Below are 15,493 nucleotides of genomic sequence, written 5' to 3' on the forward strand. Positions count from 1 at the left end.
GCCAAACGTTTGGACACACCTTCTCCTCATACAATGGGTTTTCTTTATTTTCATGACTATTTACGTTGTAGATTGTCACTGAAGGCATCGAAACTATGAATGAACACATGTGGAGTTGTGTACTTAACAAAAAAAAAAGGTGAAATAACTGAAAACATGTTTTATATTCTAATTTCTTCAAAATAGCCACCCTTTGCTCTGATTACTGCTTTGCACACTCTTGGCATTCTCTCGATGAGCTTCAAGAGGTAGTCACCTGAAAGGGTTTTCACTTCACTGGTGTCATAGTTTTGATGCCTTCAGTGACAATCTACAATGTAAATAGTCATGAAAACGCATTGAATGAGAAGGTGTGTCCAAACTTTTGGCCTGTACTGTATATATTATTAATAGCATTATTTATGTAATCTAACATTTTATCTAATTCCATTTTTCCATGAAGCTCTTACTTCCAAAACCTTTTTCTTCACAGATTTATTTATTTTTTTCAAAGAAATAAATACCATAAAATACATATTCCTTGAATAGTCATTTTCGTCAATAAATGCCTTACCTCTAATAAACACCTCCTTTTTTGCCCCTCAGGAAAATTAGCTTTACTATATGTTGCAGTAAACGACATATTTTAATAGTCGTTTTTGTCTATAGTCATAATTACCAATAACATATTGACATATAAATAATACATGTAATAAAACAAATGTATCTCTAATAAACACCTCAAAATATACTACAATAAAATATAAAAGTACACAAAAAATGACTTTGATGACTTAATTTCAGTTTAACCATTCGTGTTTTTCATTTTAATCCTGCATATTTTTTAAAAAAGCAAACCAATTGAGAGACTGTTTGCTATTCAGTAAAGGGAAACAAAAAGGCCAAACTGCAACACATTTACTTTTTTAATTGTGTAATATTTAGCAAAACAAAAACTGCATCAGGAACTGTTGGTGGTTTTAAAAACGTAATAATACGTCTCCTCAGTTCATTTGACGAAAATATACAATATTGCATAACAATGCAGTACCAAAGACGACATGTAGGCGCACCAACAAACATGAACGTTCTTGCTGAAAGTCTGAATTCTAAGTAAAATATTGCCTAATGAAAATCATCACCAATAAAATAATATTAGCTTTGGAACGATGAGCGTTTCAGTTAACTCACAGCTGGCGCCCTCTAGTGGTCAGGGTCAGTAATACACAAAGTTCAGTGATTTCTCTCTCACCTCAAATGACAGAAAAAAGATTTGCTTTAGTCTCGTAGCCGTTTGGTTTTTAATTCAACAACATGGGAATGTTTGCTTTCCAGCTCCAGTGGAGTGACAATACAAAAATGTACAAACACACAAATCCTGTTTACCGTAGATCGTCTTAATATGTGACTGATGTCTATTTGAGAGTATTAGGGCCGCACCACAAAATAATGTTTCTTATCACTCTTAATATTGCAACTTTATTGCTGTAAAATTACAAAATCATTCTCAAAAAATGTAATCATAATGCAAATGTAATTCCTGTAAAATTACAACTTTTCCTTTTACGTTATTGTAAAAAATGTAACAATGTTCTCATCATTTCAACGGAAAGTTATGACTTTCAATATTACTATTTCATTTCTATAAAAATGTGGTTTTCCTTGTACAATTGTCAACTTATGCAGAAAAATAAAATTTTATATTAACAATACAAGCTATTTACTGTAAAATGACAATTTTATATTGGAATATTTCATGTTAACTATAAAATGACAACTTGTTATTGAAATATTACTAGTTTTTTCCTGTAAAAAACATTTTTATTGTAATACTATATTTTCTTGTCAAATTACACATTTTTGCTGTAATATTACATGTTAATTGTAAAATGACAACTTGTTATTGTAATATTACTAGTTATTTCCTATAAAATGACAACTTTTTATTGTAATATTATTAGTTATTTGTTGTCTAATTGCAACTTTTTATTATAATATTACATGTTAACTGTAAAATGACAACTTGTAATAATACTAGTTATTTCCTGTAAAATTAAAACTTTTTGTTGTAATGTTACAAATTATTTCCTTTAAAATTACAACTTTTTATTGTAATATTACCGTTTTCTTTAAAATTATTTTCCCGACAGTCCTAGAAAGTTATTAGAAACGTGTAAAAAATGTTTTCGCCTCTCAAAATTGTAACTTTTTTCAAAAAACATTTTATTACATTTTCACTCCTGTAAAAAAAAAAAAAAAAATCTTACAAAATCCAGAAAAACATGTAAAGCGACTTTGGGTACTTAGAAAAGCGCTATATAAATCCCAGGTATTATTATTATTATTATTAAAATGACCTTTTTTTGACCAGAATATTGCAACTTTATCATAAAATGTGGTCTTTATCCTCAAAATGTTGACATTTTTTTTGTAACGTTTTGTCGTCATTTTAAAAGGTACATTTTTGACAACTTTACTGTAAAACTGACTTTTCCAGTAATATTTTGGCTTTTTCCGTGGTTTGCAACATTAATAAAGTAAAAGAAAATCTTGGAATAACCCATATTCTTGGCGGAATAACCTTTAATTTTGTGGGTGTGGCCCTAAAACTCGGTAGTTGATGTTGATTTTGTGGGTGTGGCCCTAAAACTCGGTAGTTGATGTTGATTTTGTGGGTGTGGCCCTAAAACTCTGTAGTTAATGTTGATTTTGTGGGTGTGGCCCTTAAACTCGGTAGTAAACGTGACAGTTGGTGTAAAATAACAATACAATGTGCTGCTTGTGATTTATGCTAACTAATAAGTACAGTAGATCCTTTATTTTCACTGCTTGAATTAGTTTCTAGTAACGTCAATAGAAAGTGGTTTGGTGGCGCTATCTGCAGGCTGCGTGCGGATCTACTGTATCTACTAGGAAGAGTGTATAAAAAACCCAAAACCCGTCAAGGCACTGCAGACGTTTGATGGCACATCGCTGGTAGGTAGTCACATGGGGGACGAGGGGGCGGAGCTAGAAGACGGCAAGGCTCTGTGTTGTTGACATTTTAAGTGCTGGCAGTTTTTGTACCGTTGTGTAACAAGAAAAGAGAAATAACGACGAGAGGAAGACCTCAAATGTGTTCAGACGCTAACGTCGGCTACCCTGGTTGGCCAAGTGGGCGCGCGGGAAAATGGCGGCGCGTAGTCAGCGTTGTGCCTCAAGTGATTGTTACGACTGACTAAAGGTGTTCCATCCATATTATTATTGTGTTGAAAGCTGCTGTTCAGGACAACTAAGCAGCCTAATAAGAAAAACTAGTTTGGTTTGTACAAAAGTTTAAAAAAGTCTTTCTGGTAAGACGGAGCAAGGAGGTCAGTTTGGATGGGAGCACCCGTGAGAACAAACATGCAGTTCTTTCTCCTTCGGTCCCAAAAGACGTCACCTGGGAAGGTCAGAACGTCTCCGAGTCCTCGGAGTCGTTCTCCGTGGTCCCCTCGCTGGAGGGTCCCGACGGGTTGCGGGGGCTGCGCGGCCCGCGGGTTCCGGCGCTGCCTTGGGGGACTCTGGGCGCCTTGGGGGGCAGCTGCCTCAGCAGGGAGCCCGGGGAGGGGGCCCCGGAGCTGCAAGGGGAGCACAAAGGCATCATGGTAGCCAGAATGAGAGCCAGACAGTCGGCCACCTGGCGGCTGGGAGCGCAAGCCAGAGCGGGGGTCAAACCTGCGGGACACGGAGACAGAGATGGGGGGGCGAGACGGCAAAACAGGAGACGAAGAAGAAAGACGAAGCGACATTCGGTTAGTGTCAGCCAGCAGACGCATACGTGGGGGGAGGGGCTTAACGTCACAGACGCTCCATGGACAAAAGTATGGGACACCAAAATCCATCAAACCACTCATTTGTTGACTTTGTCCCAAAACTTTTGTCCATGCAGTCAACACTTTATGCAAACAAACACTTGAAAATTGCACTTTTAGCTAAAGCTTATTTATTATAGACTATTTACATTGTAGATTGTCACTGAAGGCATCAAAACTATGGAGTTACAGTATGTACTTGACAAAAAAAGGTGAAATAACTGAAAACATGTTCTATATTCTAGTTCAGGGGTCGGCAACCCAAGACGTTGAAAGAGCCATATTGGACCAAAAATACAACAAAAAAAAATCTGTCTGGAGCTGCGAAAAATGAAAAGCCGTATATAAGTCTTATAATAAAGGCAACACATGATGTAAGTGTCTATATTAGCTAACATAGCCTACTATCAAAATGACTGTGTGGCAGGCTGAAGCAAATCTTTGTTGACAGAAATGTTGAAATGTAATATTTATGCTACACATTTTTACAACATTAGAAACCATTAGTAAATCAGAGGCTACTCAGAAGGTGAGATAACTCCTGGAAATTACTGGCTTTTAATGTGTGTGTCCAAGTTAAAGGAAACGGCAGGCTGTCTTCTTCTAATAGATTTATTACAATCTTTGGCAAGCTAGGTAATGTTTGCTGTGGTCTGGAACAACATGGCCCAACAAAATGCCGCCAATATTACATACAGATCATGTCTCATGAGACATGCAAAACTGAATTATATACAAAGAGGATAAAAGTCAAGGATATTAAATTAGGTCAAATATACCTACAAACGTGGCGTAATGATGCAATATGTGCATACAGCCAGCCTCAATAGCATGTTAGCATCCATTAGCTAGCAGTCATGCAGTGACCAAATAGCATAAAACGTTTGGTGGACAAAATGAGACAAAGGAGGAGAGGAAGATTTTACATGTAAACAAACTGTTGCATCACAGTACACACTATGGTGAGTTCAAGAACCGCCAAAATTAGTAGGACAAAACGATGTTCACCAAATACTCTCATGAGTGAAGCATGTTTAATATAAACAGTGGGCTTCCTAACAATTAGGAAGGTTTGTGTCATGTTTGTCCTCAAACAAAAACCATACTAAAACTAAAACATTTGTCCCTCATCTTTTTCCATTTTCAATCCTTTTTAAAAAATGCTCCAAAGGAGCCACTAGGGCAGCACTAAAGAGCCGCATGCGCATGTTTCTTCAAAATAGCCACCCTTTGCTCTGATTACTGCTTTGCACACTCCTGGCATTCTCTCGATGAGCTTCAAGCACACCAGTGAAGTGAAAACCCTTTCAGGTGACTACCTCTTGAAGCTCATCGAGAGAATGCCAAGAGTGTGCAAAGCAGTAATCAGAGCAAAGGGTGGCTATTTTGAAGAAACTAGAATATAAAACATGTTTTCAGTTATTTCTCCTTTTTTTGTTAAGTACATAACTCCACATGTGTTCATTCATAGTTTTGATGCCTTCAGTGACAATCTACAATGTAAATAGTCATGGAAAAAAAAGAACACGCATGAAATGAGGCGTGTCCAAACTTGTGGCCTGTCTGAATTTTTTATATGTATATAAAAAATAATGCCCATATATATATATACATATATATATATATATGATTGTATTCAAAATAATAAAATGTACTTGTAGTATTTAAAAATATATATAAGTTTTACCATTTCCAGGTCATTTAAATCAATCAATGTTTATTTATATAGCCTTAAATCACAAGTGTCTCAAAGGGCTGTACAAGGATAATTATTTCATTCGTTTATAATAGAAACTATTTTCGTATTTAAAATCAATAAAGAATAATCTTTTAGTTATGTAATGAGTAAAATATAAATCACTATTATATAATCTGTATCATAAACAACAAATATAGAAGATAAAACGGGAAAAGGTTATTAATAAATGATGTATAAATATAAAATAAATTAGAATAAAAACATACAATTTACCTGCTTGTTTTTAAATGTTATTTATATTTTCTTTTCAACGGTTTTATTTATAAAAAACTATTTTAATATATACAATTATAAAAAGTAACGTTTTTTAAATGTAGTGTTGATAATGCATAGTTTATGTCATAACTAACTAAATATAATGTAGAAAATTAGAAAAAACTAATTATGATCAAAGGATTTATAGAATCTAAGGACCCACCTGTTTTTATTTAAATGACGCTAAGGTAGCAGAAACACTAATATATTTTTACATAGTACTTTTATATTTATATCCACAAATGTGTCAGACTATATGCCTCATACATGTAATTAATAGCACTTTTATAATATTTATATACACTGTTTCAGATTATGTGCCACATAGATGACATTAATAGTACTTTAAAATATGAATATACACACGTGTTAGACCACATATACATAATCATTCATAGTACTGTAAAATATTTATATATAAGAATGTGTCAGACTATGTGCCACATAGATATAATTAATAGTACTTTAATATATGAATATATACAAATATTTAGACTATATGCCACATAGATATAATAATTAATAGTACTTTAAAAATATGAATATATACAAATGTGTCAGACTATGTGCCACATAGATATAATTAATAGTACTTTAATATATACAAATATTTAGACTATGTGCCACATAGATGTGATTAATAGTACTTTAAAATATGAATATATACACATGTCAGACCACATAGATATAATCATTAGTAGTACTTTAAAATATTTATATATAAGAATGTCAGACTATGTGCCACATAGATATAATTAATAGTACTTTAATATATGAATATATACAAATATTTAGACTCTAGAATATTTAGCCCTTTAAGACACTTGTGATTTAGGGCTATATAAATAAACATTGATTGATTGACTATATGCCACATAGATATAATAATTAATAGTACTTTAAAATATGAATATATACAAATGTGTCAGACCACATAGACATAATCATTCATAGCACTTTAAAATATGAATATATACAAATGTGTCAGACCACAGATATAATCATTCATAGTACTTTAATAAAATATTTATATATAAGAATGTGTCAGACTATGTGCCACATAGATATAATTAATAGTACTTTAATATATACAAATATTTAGACTATGTGCCACATAGATGTAATTAATAGTACTTTAAAAATATGAATATCTACAAATGTGTCAGACTATATAATCATTAATAGTACTTTTAAATATTCATATCCACAAATGTGTCAGACTATATGCCTCATGGATATAATAATGAATAGTACTTAAAAAAGATGTGTATATATACAAATGTGTTAGACCACATAGATATAATAATGAATAGTACTTAAAAAAGATGTATATATACAAATGTGTCAGACACATAGATATAATAATTAGGGCTTATTGATGCTAGGCTAGCAAAGTGCGAAGCAGACTAAAGTGCCACAAGTCAGCGAGCAGAGAGACAGGAAGAGGCAAGTCCACCTCACCGTTCTCGTCCACAGTCTGGATGTTGGCTCCACGGGACAGCAGCTCCTGGACCGCCTGTTTGAGTCCGCTACGAGCCGCCAGGTGGAGGGGGCTGTCAGGGAGAGGTCAAAGGTCACTGCTACAGCGCGTCACCTCGGCGGATGTTTTGTGGCAGCGAACAACTCACGTTTGCAGCGCGGCGTTTGTGGCGTTGATTGGCGCCGAGTCGGACAATTTGTCCAAGATCAGCAGGACGCAATCTTCTTTGCCCTGGATGGACGTCAGAGTCAAGACCTCCCGTTACCGTATTTCCTCTAATAGACGTTCCAACTCTTCTAATAATAGTAGGCAGCTTTATTATATTTCACTGTTTTGTAGCATTGCTATAGATGAACAAATACATATAAAAATAAAATAATATTTGAATAATATAGATTTAATTCGTTGCGCACTGCATGTGGGAACATTTTTCATATGAAATATTATTAAAGCTCATTAATAAACACCTTACCCTCTGATAAAAAAATGTTTAGCTTCGGAAAAAATACCCAGTGTTAGTTTAATATTTTGTATTAAATGACACTAAAGACCTTCTTATCCATTAATACCTACCCTCAAATAAACACCTTTAAAAAAAAGGAAAAATTTATTTTTAGCGTTAACGTGAATTTCAAAAAATATATATATATATAATTAAAAAAAAGTCCTTGTCATCCATAAATGCCTGGTCTTAAATAAACACCTTTTTCATACATTAAAATATATTTGATTGTTTTAGCTTTAATTAAAACATAAGTAATTCAAATAAATAACTATCAAAATAAAGTCCAAAAATGCCATTCCTGTAAGAAACTTAATTTTTTCCCCACACAGTAGGAGTAACAGGTGTTCTTTTAATTTATTTATTTTTTTAACGCATTGTGTGTGGCAAAATTAATAACATTAAATATTATTAAAATTAAATATTTAACTCTTCCATAAACACCTTACCTCTAATAAACACATGTTTAGCCTCGGAAAAATACTAGGTGTTATTGTTGTATTTTGGGCATTGTGTATTGAAAATTATTTGAATAATAATATTAAATGATAATAAAGACCTTCTCATCCATAAATACTTAACCTCAAATAAAAACTTTTATAAAAAAAACAAAAACATTTAGCTTTGTTTATTTTAGCGTTAACATGAATTACAAAATAAAGTCCTTCTCATCCATAAATGCCCGGTCTCAAATAAACAAATTTTTTCATACTTTACAACGTATTTTATTGTTTTAGCATTAATTAAAATAAAAAAGTAATTCAAATAAATAAATATCAAAATAAAGTCGAAAATGCCATACCATTTCCCTACACAGTAGGAGTAACAGGTGTTATTATTTTAATATATATTTATTTTTTTACACATTGTGTGTGGCAAAAAATTACATTAAATATTATACAAATAAAGTAGTTTGTCACCCATTAACACCTTGCCTCAAATAAACACCTCTTTAGCCTTAGAAACAAAAGTGTTATTTTAATACTATATTTAGACAATATTTGTGTGTTGGAAATTATTTGAATAATAAAGGCCCTCTAGTCCATAAATGCCTCGCCTTAAACACCTTTTCTTTTTCACAGAAAAAAATAACCGCTGGTATTATATTTTAGGCAAATAAGTAAAAAAATAATAATAAAGGCCTTCTCCATAAATGATTTACCTCTAATAATTGGCTCCTTTTTTGACACAGAAAAAAAATAACAGGTGTTATTCTAGTTGTATATTTTAAGCATTGTGTGTTTAAAAAATTATTTAATAATATTAAATAATAAAGGCCTTTTTATCCATAAACACCCTACCTCAAATAAACACCTCAGGAAAATTGCCTTTACTCTATGTTGTTGTTGTTGAGAGTATTTAAGTGTAAGTAAGTTATTTATGTGTGGATTTAATTTTTCCAAATAATGCTACAATTTTTTCCATGAACACCTTACCTCCAACAAACACCTTCTTTTTCCCTTCTGGTAAAAAAAATGTTATTCAAAATTTACCGTGTATAATTAAATGCCTTATCTCTAATAAACATACTGCTTAATTATGTTATTCTGAGGAAATATGCTCATTAAAAATAGGTTCCTAAACCCGGTCCAAGGTGGTTAAAACTGGAAGTGGACTCTGAGGGAGTGGAGCCCCCTGGTGGACACTTACATTCTTACAAGCGAGATGCAAGGCGGTGTTGCCGTCTTTGTCCGCCTGATGGAGGCTGCTGGTGGCGCCGTTGAGCAGTACCTCTGCACACGAAACACATCGTAAATTAAAAAAAAAACAATTCCGTGGACACGTGACAGGAAGTCTGCTCACCGAGGACCCCGACGCGACCTTTCTCGGCCGCCGTCATCAGGGCGCTGCGACCCGATTGGTCCACGGCGTCCACGGGTGCATCGTGGGAAAGGAGCAGCTGGACGCAATCCACGTGACCCGAGAAGGCCGCCGCGTGGAGGGGAGTGCTGGGAGAGGAGGAGGAGGATGAAACGCCAGGATGACACGTATACACACACACACACACACACACACACACACACACACACTTTTTACCGGTCTTTAGCGTCCTTGCAGCCGACGATGTCTGAGCCCATGGCGTCCAGCAGCAGTGACGCACACGCCTCGTGGTCGTTCACACTATTAGTGCCACATGCCAGAAATCAACAGAAAATCATTTGACAAAAATGCATAAATGAAATGGACATCTTGGTGGAAAATAGCAAATTATTGTCATTCTTTAAAACATTACTATAGAGTTTAATTGACTACATATACACGTGTATTTTTATTCTAATTTATTTGTAAATATTTTAATTGTAATTAATTTATTTACATTTAAATGCTGTGTCATAAATAAAGTAAATGCAATGAAATACAAACCAGATGCGTATTTATGCCTTTAATAATTGAAAAGGTCCTGAATTGAAGTGAATAAGTCACAAAAATATGAATATTAGTCATGAAATAAATAAATAGATTAAACTATATTTCACAATTTGAATATATAATTTTTTTTTTGATTGATTGATATATTTTTATTTCAAATATGCATAAAAACAAGAGCAAGCCTGATCCAATACAGTGCTATAGCCTTAACAGCCATTATAACAAAATGAAAAACAATGGAGAATAAAAAACAAAAACAAATGAGCATTGGACTTTGTTTTTCTTTTTTTTCTTTCTTTTTTTTTACATATTTGAAAAGGAGTGAGAAGAAGTTTACACTTATATAATCCCACCCCTTTTTAAATTTAAAGTGTATTGCATGAATAATGGTTCGATAAATATTTATTGTTTTTTTCCTCAAACTTAATTTTTTTTTTTTTTTAATTAAGTTACTGCAGTTTAATTTATTATACATTTTCAGTTTGTTATTGCATTATTTACGCAGTGTCCGAGTGCCCAGAAAGGCATTTATATTCACACAAGTCATTAATTCCATTCATGGGAGACCGGGCTTTCTGCTCCGCCGCTCCCAGTCTGTGGAACGCTCTCCCTGACCACCTGAGGGCACCACAGACTGTGGATGCTTTTAAAAAAGCCTTTTTTTTTTTAGATATATGCATACTAGTTATAGCTATTTGGCTGTTCTAGTTTTTATTTTTATTTATTTCTTTATTATCTTTTTATTTACTTTTTTTTAATACACTGTAGCACTTTGAGATTGTTTACTCAATATAAATGGCTTTTTACAAATAAAATCTATTATAATTATTATCATGGTATTGTGCTACAAGTCAACAGCACCTCTGCTGGCTGCAGCCATGTACTGCACGCCTCATTGCCTACAAGAGAACTTACACGGCACAGTGCAGCGGCGTGAACGGGTTGCCGTCAATGCAGCGACAACCTTTCTGCTCCAGGAGAACCTCCACGCAGCCCTCGTGACCTACACACACACACACACACACACACACACACACACACACACACACACATACGTGTAAACATGATACATCACAGGCTCCGCCCACTCTCCCGCACCTACCGTGGTAGCAGGCCCAGTGCAGCGGCGTGTATCCGTGGTGGTCTTTGAGGGGGGGCAGCGAGTCGGGCTCGGGGCAGGCGATGCTCAGCAGCTCGCTCAGCCAGGAGGCGTGGCCGCGCGCCGCCGCCAGGTGGATGGCGGTGCGACCTCGCGCGTCGCCCAGCAACACAGAGGCCTCCTGCTCCAGAAGACACTGGACGCACTCCTCCTGGCCGCACAGCAGCTAGAAAGAGAAGCCAGAATGACTTGCAGTGACTTATCCGGGCCACTCGGGGGCACTGCTCTGGTTTCGTGTCCCCTTCACTGACCACAAGAAAAAAGGAAACGCTGACAAAACCGTTGGACATTTTTGTCGGCGTTTGTTCGCGTAAAGTCGTCGTGCATTATCAACTTGTCTAGAATATTTACCAACTAAATTATTAAAATTCTTTTTAACGTGAAAAACATTGTAAACACAACAGAACCTCTAAAGTCCAAAGCTCCTGAAGTAACAAGTTGCCCATTTTTAGACGAGCAGAAAATGATGCAAATAAAAGTAACTGTGTGGATAAAATCAGCATATTGTGAAACGAAAAAAAACATCTAAATATTTCAATGATTAACTGCGTCTTTTTATGCTTTATCCTCAAATTTTATTTTATTTTTTTCAAACATGAAAATTGTAATTATTAAAATAAAAATGTTAAATATATATTTTGCTAACTTATCTAAATTCATTGAATGTTTTTTCCATTTTTACATCGGTTAACTTCTATGTATGATGTTTTAGGAATGATAAAAATTATGTGAGCTTTCATCATTTATCAGTAAATGTAAAACTCAGCATTTTGTTTAAGCGTGTTAATGCTAACTTCTTTTTACACTTGCATAACCGTTTAAATGGTTGTATTGTATTGTGTGCTTAATAGTAGTAGTAGTATTACTTGTTATTAGTAGTAGCAGTGTCACTCATTATTAGTAGTAATAATATTACTTATTAGTAGTAGTAGTAGTATTATGACTTGTTACTATTAGTAACAGTATTACTTGTTATTATTAGAGGTAATAATATTACTTATTAGTAATAGTAGTAGTAGTAGTATTATGACTTGTTACTATTAGTAACAGTATTACTTGTTATTATTAGAGGTAATAATATTACTTATTAGTATTAGTAGTAGTAGTATTATGACTTGTTACTATTAGCAACTGTATTACTTGTTATTATTAGTGGTAATAATATTACTTAGTAGGAGTATTACTTATAATTACTATTAGTTGAAATATTTATTAGTAGTAGTACGACTTATTATCATTAGTGGTGGTAGTTTTACTTATTATTAGTAATAGTAATACTTATTATTATTTGTATTAGTAGATTACTTATTAGTATTATTACTTAGTAGTAGTAGTATCACTTATTATTGTTAATAATAGTAGTATTACTTATTAGTAGTTGTAGTGGTATTTAATATTATTAGTTGTAGTAGTATTATTTAGTATTGTTATTTAGTATTATTTTATTAGTAGTGGTAGTTATAGTACTTGTCATTATTAGTATTTGTAGTAGTACTTGTCATTATTAGTATTAGTAGTATTACTTATTAGTAGTAGTAGGGGTATTACTTATTAGTAGTAGTGGTATTACTTGTTATAATTATTAGTAGTAGTATTGTTATAATTATTAGTACTAGTATTACTTGTTATATTTATTGTTAGTTATTACTTATTAGTAGTAGTAGTAGTAGTCTTACTTATTATTACTATTAGTAGTAGTAGAAGTGGTATTACTTGTTATAATTATTAGTAGCTGTATTATTTATTTATTTTTATTATTAGTAGTATTACCGGTACTTAATATTAGTAGTAGTAGTCATCGTATAATTACTTAGTAGTAATATTACTTATTAGCAGTTGTATTAGAATTATTTTAGTAGTAATATTACTTAGTAGCAGTAGTAGTTGTATTAGAATTATTTTAGTAGTATTACTTTGTAGTACTAGTAGTAGTACTATTACTAGTAGTAGTACTATTACTTAGTAGTATTAGTATCATTATTAGTACTAGTAGTAGTATTAATTATTTGTACTATTATTAGTATTACTTATTATTAGTAATAGTAGCAGTATTACTTATTAGTATTAGTAGTACTTAGTAGTAGTAGTGGTAGAACTTAGTAGTAGTAGTAATGGTAGTAGCAGTAGTATTACTTATTATTATTAATAGTAGTAGCAGTAGTATTATTAAAGATTAAAGTACCAATGATTGTCACAGTAGTAATAGTAGTATTACTTACTAGTAGTAGTAGTATTTATTATTATTGATAATAATAATAGTAGTAGTATTACTTAATAGTAGCAGCAGTAGTATTAGTTATTAGTAGTAGTAGTATTACTTATTGGTAGTATTACTTATTAGTGGTAATAATAATAAAAGTAGTATTACTTACTATTAGTATTAGTAATAGTAGCAGCAGTAGTATTAGTTATTAGTAGTAGTACTACTAGTATTACTTATTATTAGTATTAGTAGTAGTAGTACTAGTATTACTAATTAGTATTATTATTAGTAGTAGTACTACTAGTATTACTTATTAGTAGTAGTAGTAGTACTTATTAGTAGTAGTAGTAATGGTAGTAGCAGTAGTATTACTTATTATTATTAATAGTAGTAGCAGTAGTATTATTAGTAGTAATAGTAGTATTAGTAGTATTTATTATTATTATTATTGATAATAATAGTAGTAGTAGTATTACTTATTAGTAGTAGTAATAGTAGCAGTAGTATTAGTTATTATTAGTAGTAGTATTACTTATTATTAGTATTAGTAATAGTAGCAGCAGTAGTATTAGTTATTATTATTAGTAGTAGTAGTAGTACTACTAGTATTACTTATTATTAGTATTATTAGTAGTTGTAGTAGTAGTAGTAGTGGTATTACTTATTAATATTATTATTAAGTAGTAGTAGTTGTTATTATTACTTGGTAGTACTTGTAATTATTATGTGTAATGATTAGTAGTAGTCAGAATGTATGGAGGCTCACCCCGAGGTGCAGCGCCGTCATGCCGTGCGTGTCGGCCATGTTGACATCAACTTCGCGCTCCAGCAGCAGCGCCACCACGTCCACGTGCCCGCCCGCCACGCCCAGCATCAGAGGGGTCCTGAGGGAGGGCCAACCGATGAGGGTGAACTGATGAGAAGGTCATGTGACGGTTGAGGAATCAACTCACTGTCCCTGAGAGTCGGCGGCGTCCGTCATGTCCGCGCTGTCCGAATCGTCCAGCAGGAGGCGCACGCACGGCGTGTGTCCGTTCATCACTGAAGGACGCGGCACGTTAGCGGACCGTTAGCCAAACGGCGTCGGCGGCAATCGGTCTACCTGCTAGGTGTACTGGCGTGCCCCCGTGCCGCGTGTCGCAGGTGCGCGGCGACGCCCCCTGGCTGAGGAGGATGTGAACGCAGTCCGTGTGACCTCGCTGAGCCGCCATGGCCAGAGGAGTCCGGCCCACCTCGTCCACGCGGTCCACCTCCCTCTCACCCTGCAGCAGCACCTCCAGCGCCTGAGCGTGGCCGTGGTACGCCTGCACACACACCAGTTCACTTACCTACCTGCTGTCATCTACCATGTGACACAGAGTCTGCTGTCATCTACCATGTGACAGGAAGTAAACAGGAAGCCTGCTATCATTTTAGTAAACTTCCTGTTTAGTTCCTGTCATTATCTACAACCATGTGGCAGGACGTCTGTCATTATCTACCATACAATAGTGGGTAAGCAGGAAATCTGCCATGATCGTGTGACAGGAAGTAAACGGGAAGTTTGTGCCATCATCTCGCACACTACAAGAAGTAAACAGGAAGTAAATGCCAACCACACAGGAAGTTTGTAATGCAACAGGAAGTCTGCTATCATCATGTGGCGGCAAGTAAACAGGAAATAAACCAGAGGTAAACAGGAAGTTAACCATCATCTTCCATGTGACGAAGTAAACAGGAAATAAACCAGAGGTAAACAGGAAGTTAACCATCTTCCATGTGACAGAGTAAACAGGAAGTAATCAAGAAGTACTGTAATTGGGAAGTCTACCATCATCTACCATGTGATCGAAAGTAAACAGGACGTAATCAATAAGTACTGTAATTGGGAAGTCTACCAGTATCTACCATGTGATAGAGAGTAAACAGGAAGTAATCAAGAAGTACTGTAATTGGGAAGTCTACCATCATCTA

General features: G+C 34.2%; 1 protein-coding gene across 2 annotated transcripts; it reads right to left on the reverse strand.

Moving 5' to 3' along the window:
• Nucleotides 1-824: 824 nt before the first annotated feature.
• On the reverse strand, nucleotides 825-15,035 carry LOC133658994 (serine/threonine-protein phosphatase 6 regulatory ankyrin repeat subunit B-like). 2 transcript variants are annotated; one of them, XM_062061574.1, is made up of 11 exons: nucleotides 14,643-15,035; nucleotides 14,494-14,581; nucleotides 14,307-14,424; nucleotides 11,281-11,503; nucleotides 11,094-11,181; nucleotides 9,846-9,929; nucleotides 9,612-9,757; nucleotides 9,459-9,541; nucleotides 7,455-7,537; nucleotides 7,288-7,379; nucleotides 825-3,675 (listed from the first exon to the last, which is right to left on the reverse strand). In XM_062061574.1, the coding sequence occupies exons 1-11, from the start codon at nucleotides 14,749-14,751 to the stop codon at nucleotides 3,410-3,412; spliced, it is 1,380 nt and encodes a 459-aa protein (XP_061917558.1). In that variant the 5' UTR covers nucleotides 14,752-15,035; the 3' UTR covers nucleotides 825-3,409. The 2 variants fall into 2 exon arrangements, with proteins under 2 accessions (XP_061917558.1, XP_061917559.1); XM_062061575.1 differs by having other exon boundaries at nucleotides 3,417-3,578; nucleotides 14,643-15,034.
• Between the last annotated feature and the right edge of the window lie 458 nt (nucleotides 15,036-15,493).

This window comes from Entelurus aequoreus, linkage group LG10, assembly GCF_033978785.1.
Source record: "Entelurus aequoreus isolate RoL-2023_Sb linkage group LG10, RoL_Eaeq_v1.1, whole genome shotgun sequence".
In the NCBI taxonomy this organism is placed as follows: domain Eukaryota; kingdom Metazoa; phylum Chordata; class Actinopteri; order Syngnathiformes; family Syngnathidae; genus Entelurus; species Entelurus aequoreus.

Excerpts from the sequence above, each read along its gene's own strand:
- LOC133658994 (XM_062061574.1), bottom strand. The coding sequence starts at position 14,751 with ATGGCGGCTCAGCGAGGTCACACGGACTGCGTTCACATCCTCCTCAGC. Across the intron at positions 11,504-14,306 it reads TGACGGCGCTGCACCTCGGG|CTGCTGTGCGGCCAGGAGGA; the intron begins GTGAGCCTCCAT and ends TTCTCTTTCTAG. Across the intron at positions 9,930-11,093 it reads ACGCCGCTGCACTGTGCCGT|TGTGAACGACCACGAGGCGT; the intron begins GTAAGTTCTCTT and ends TGGCACTAATAG.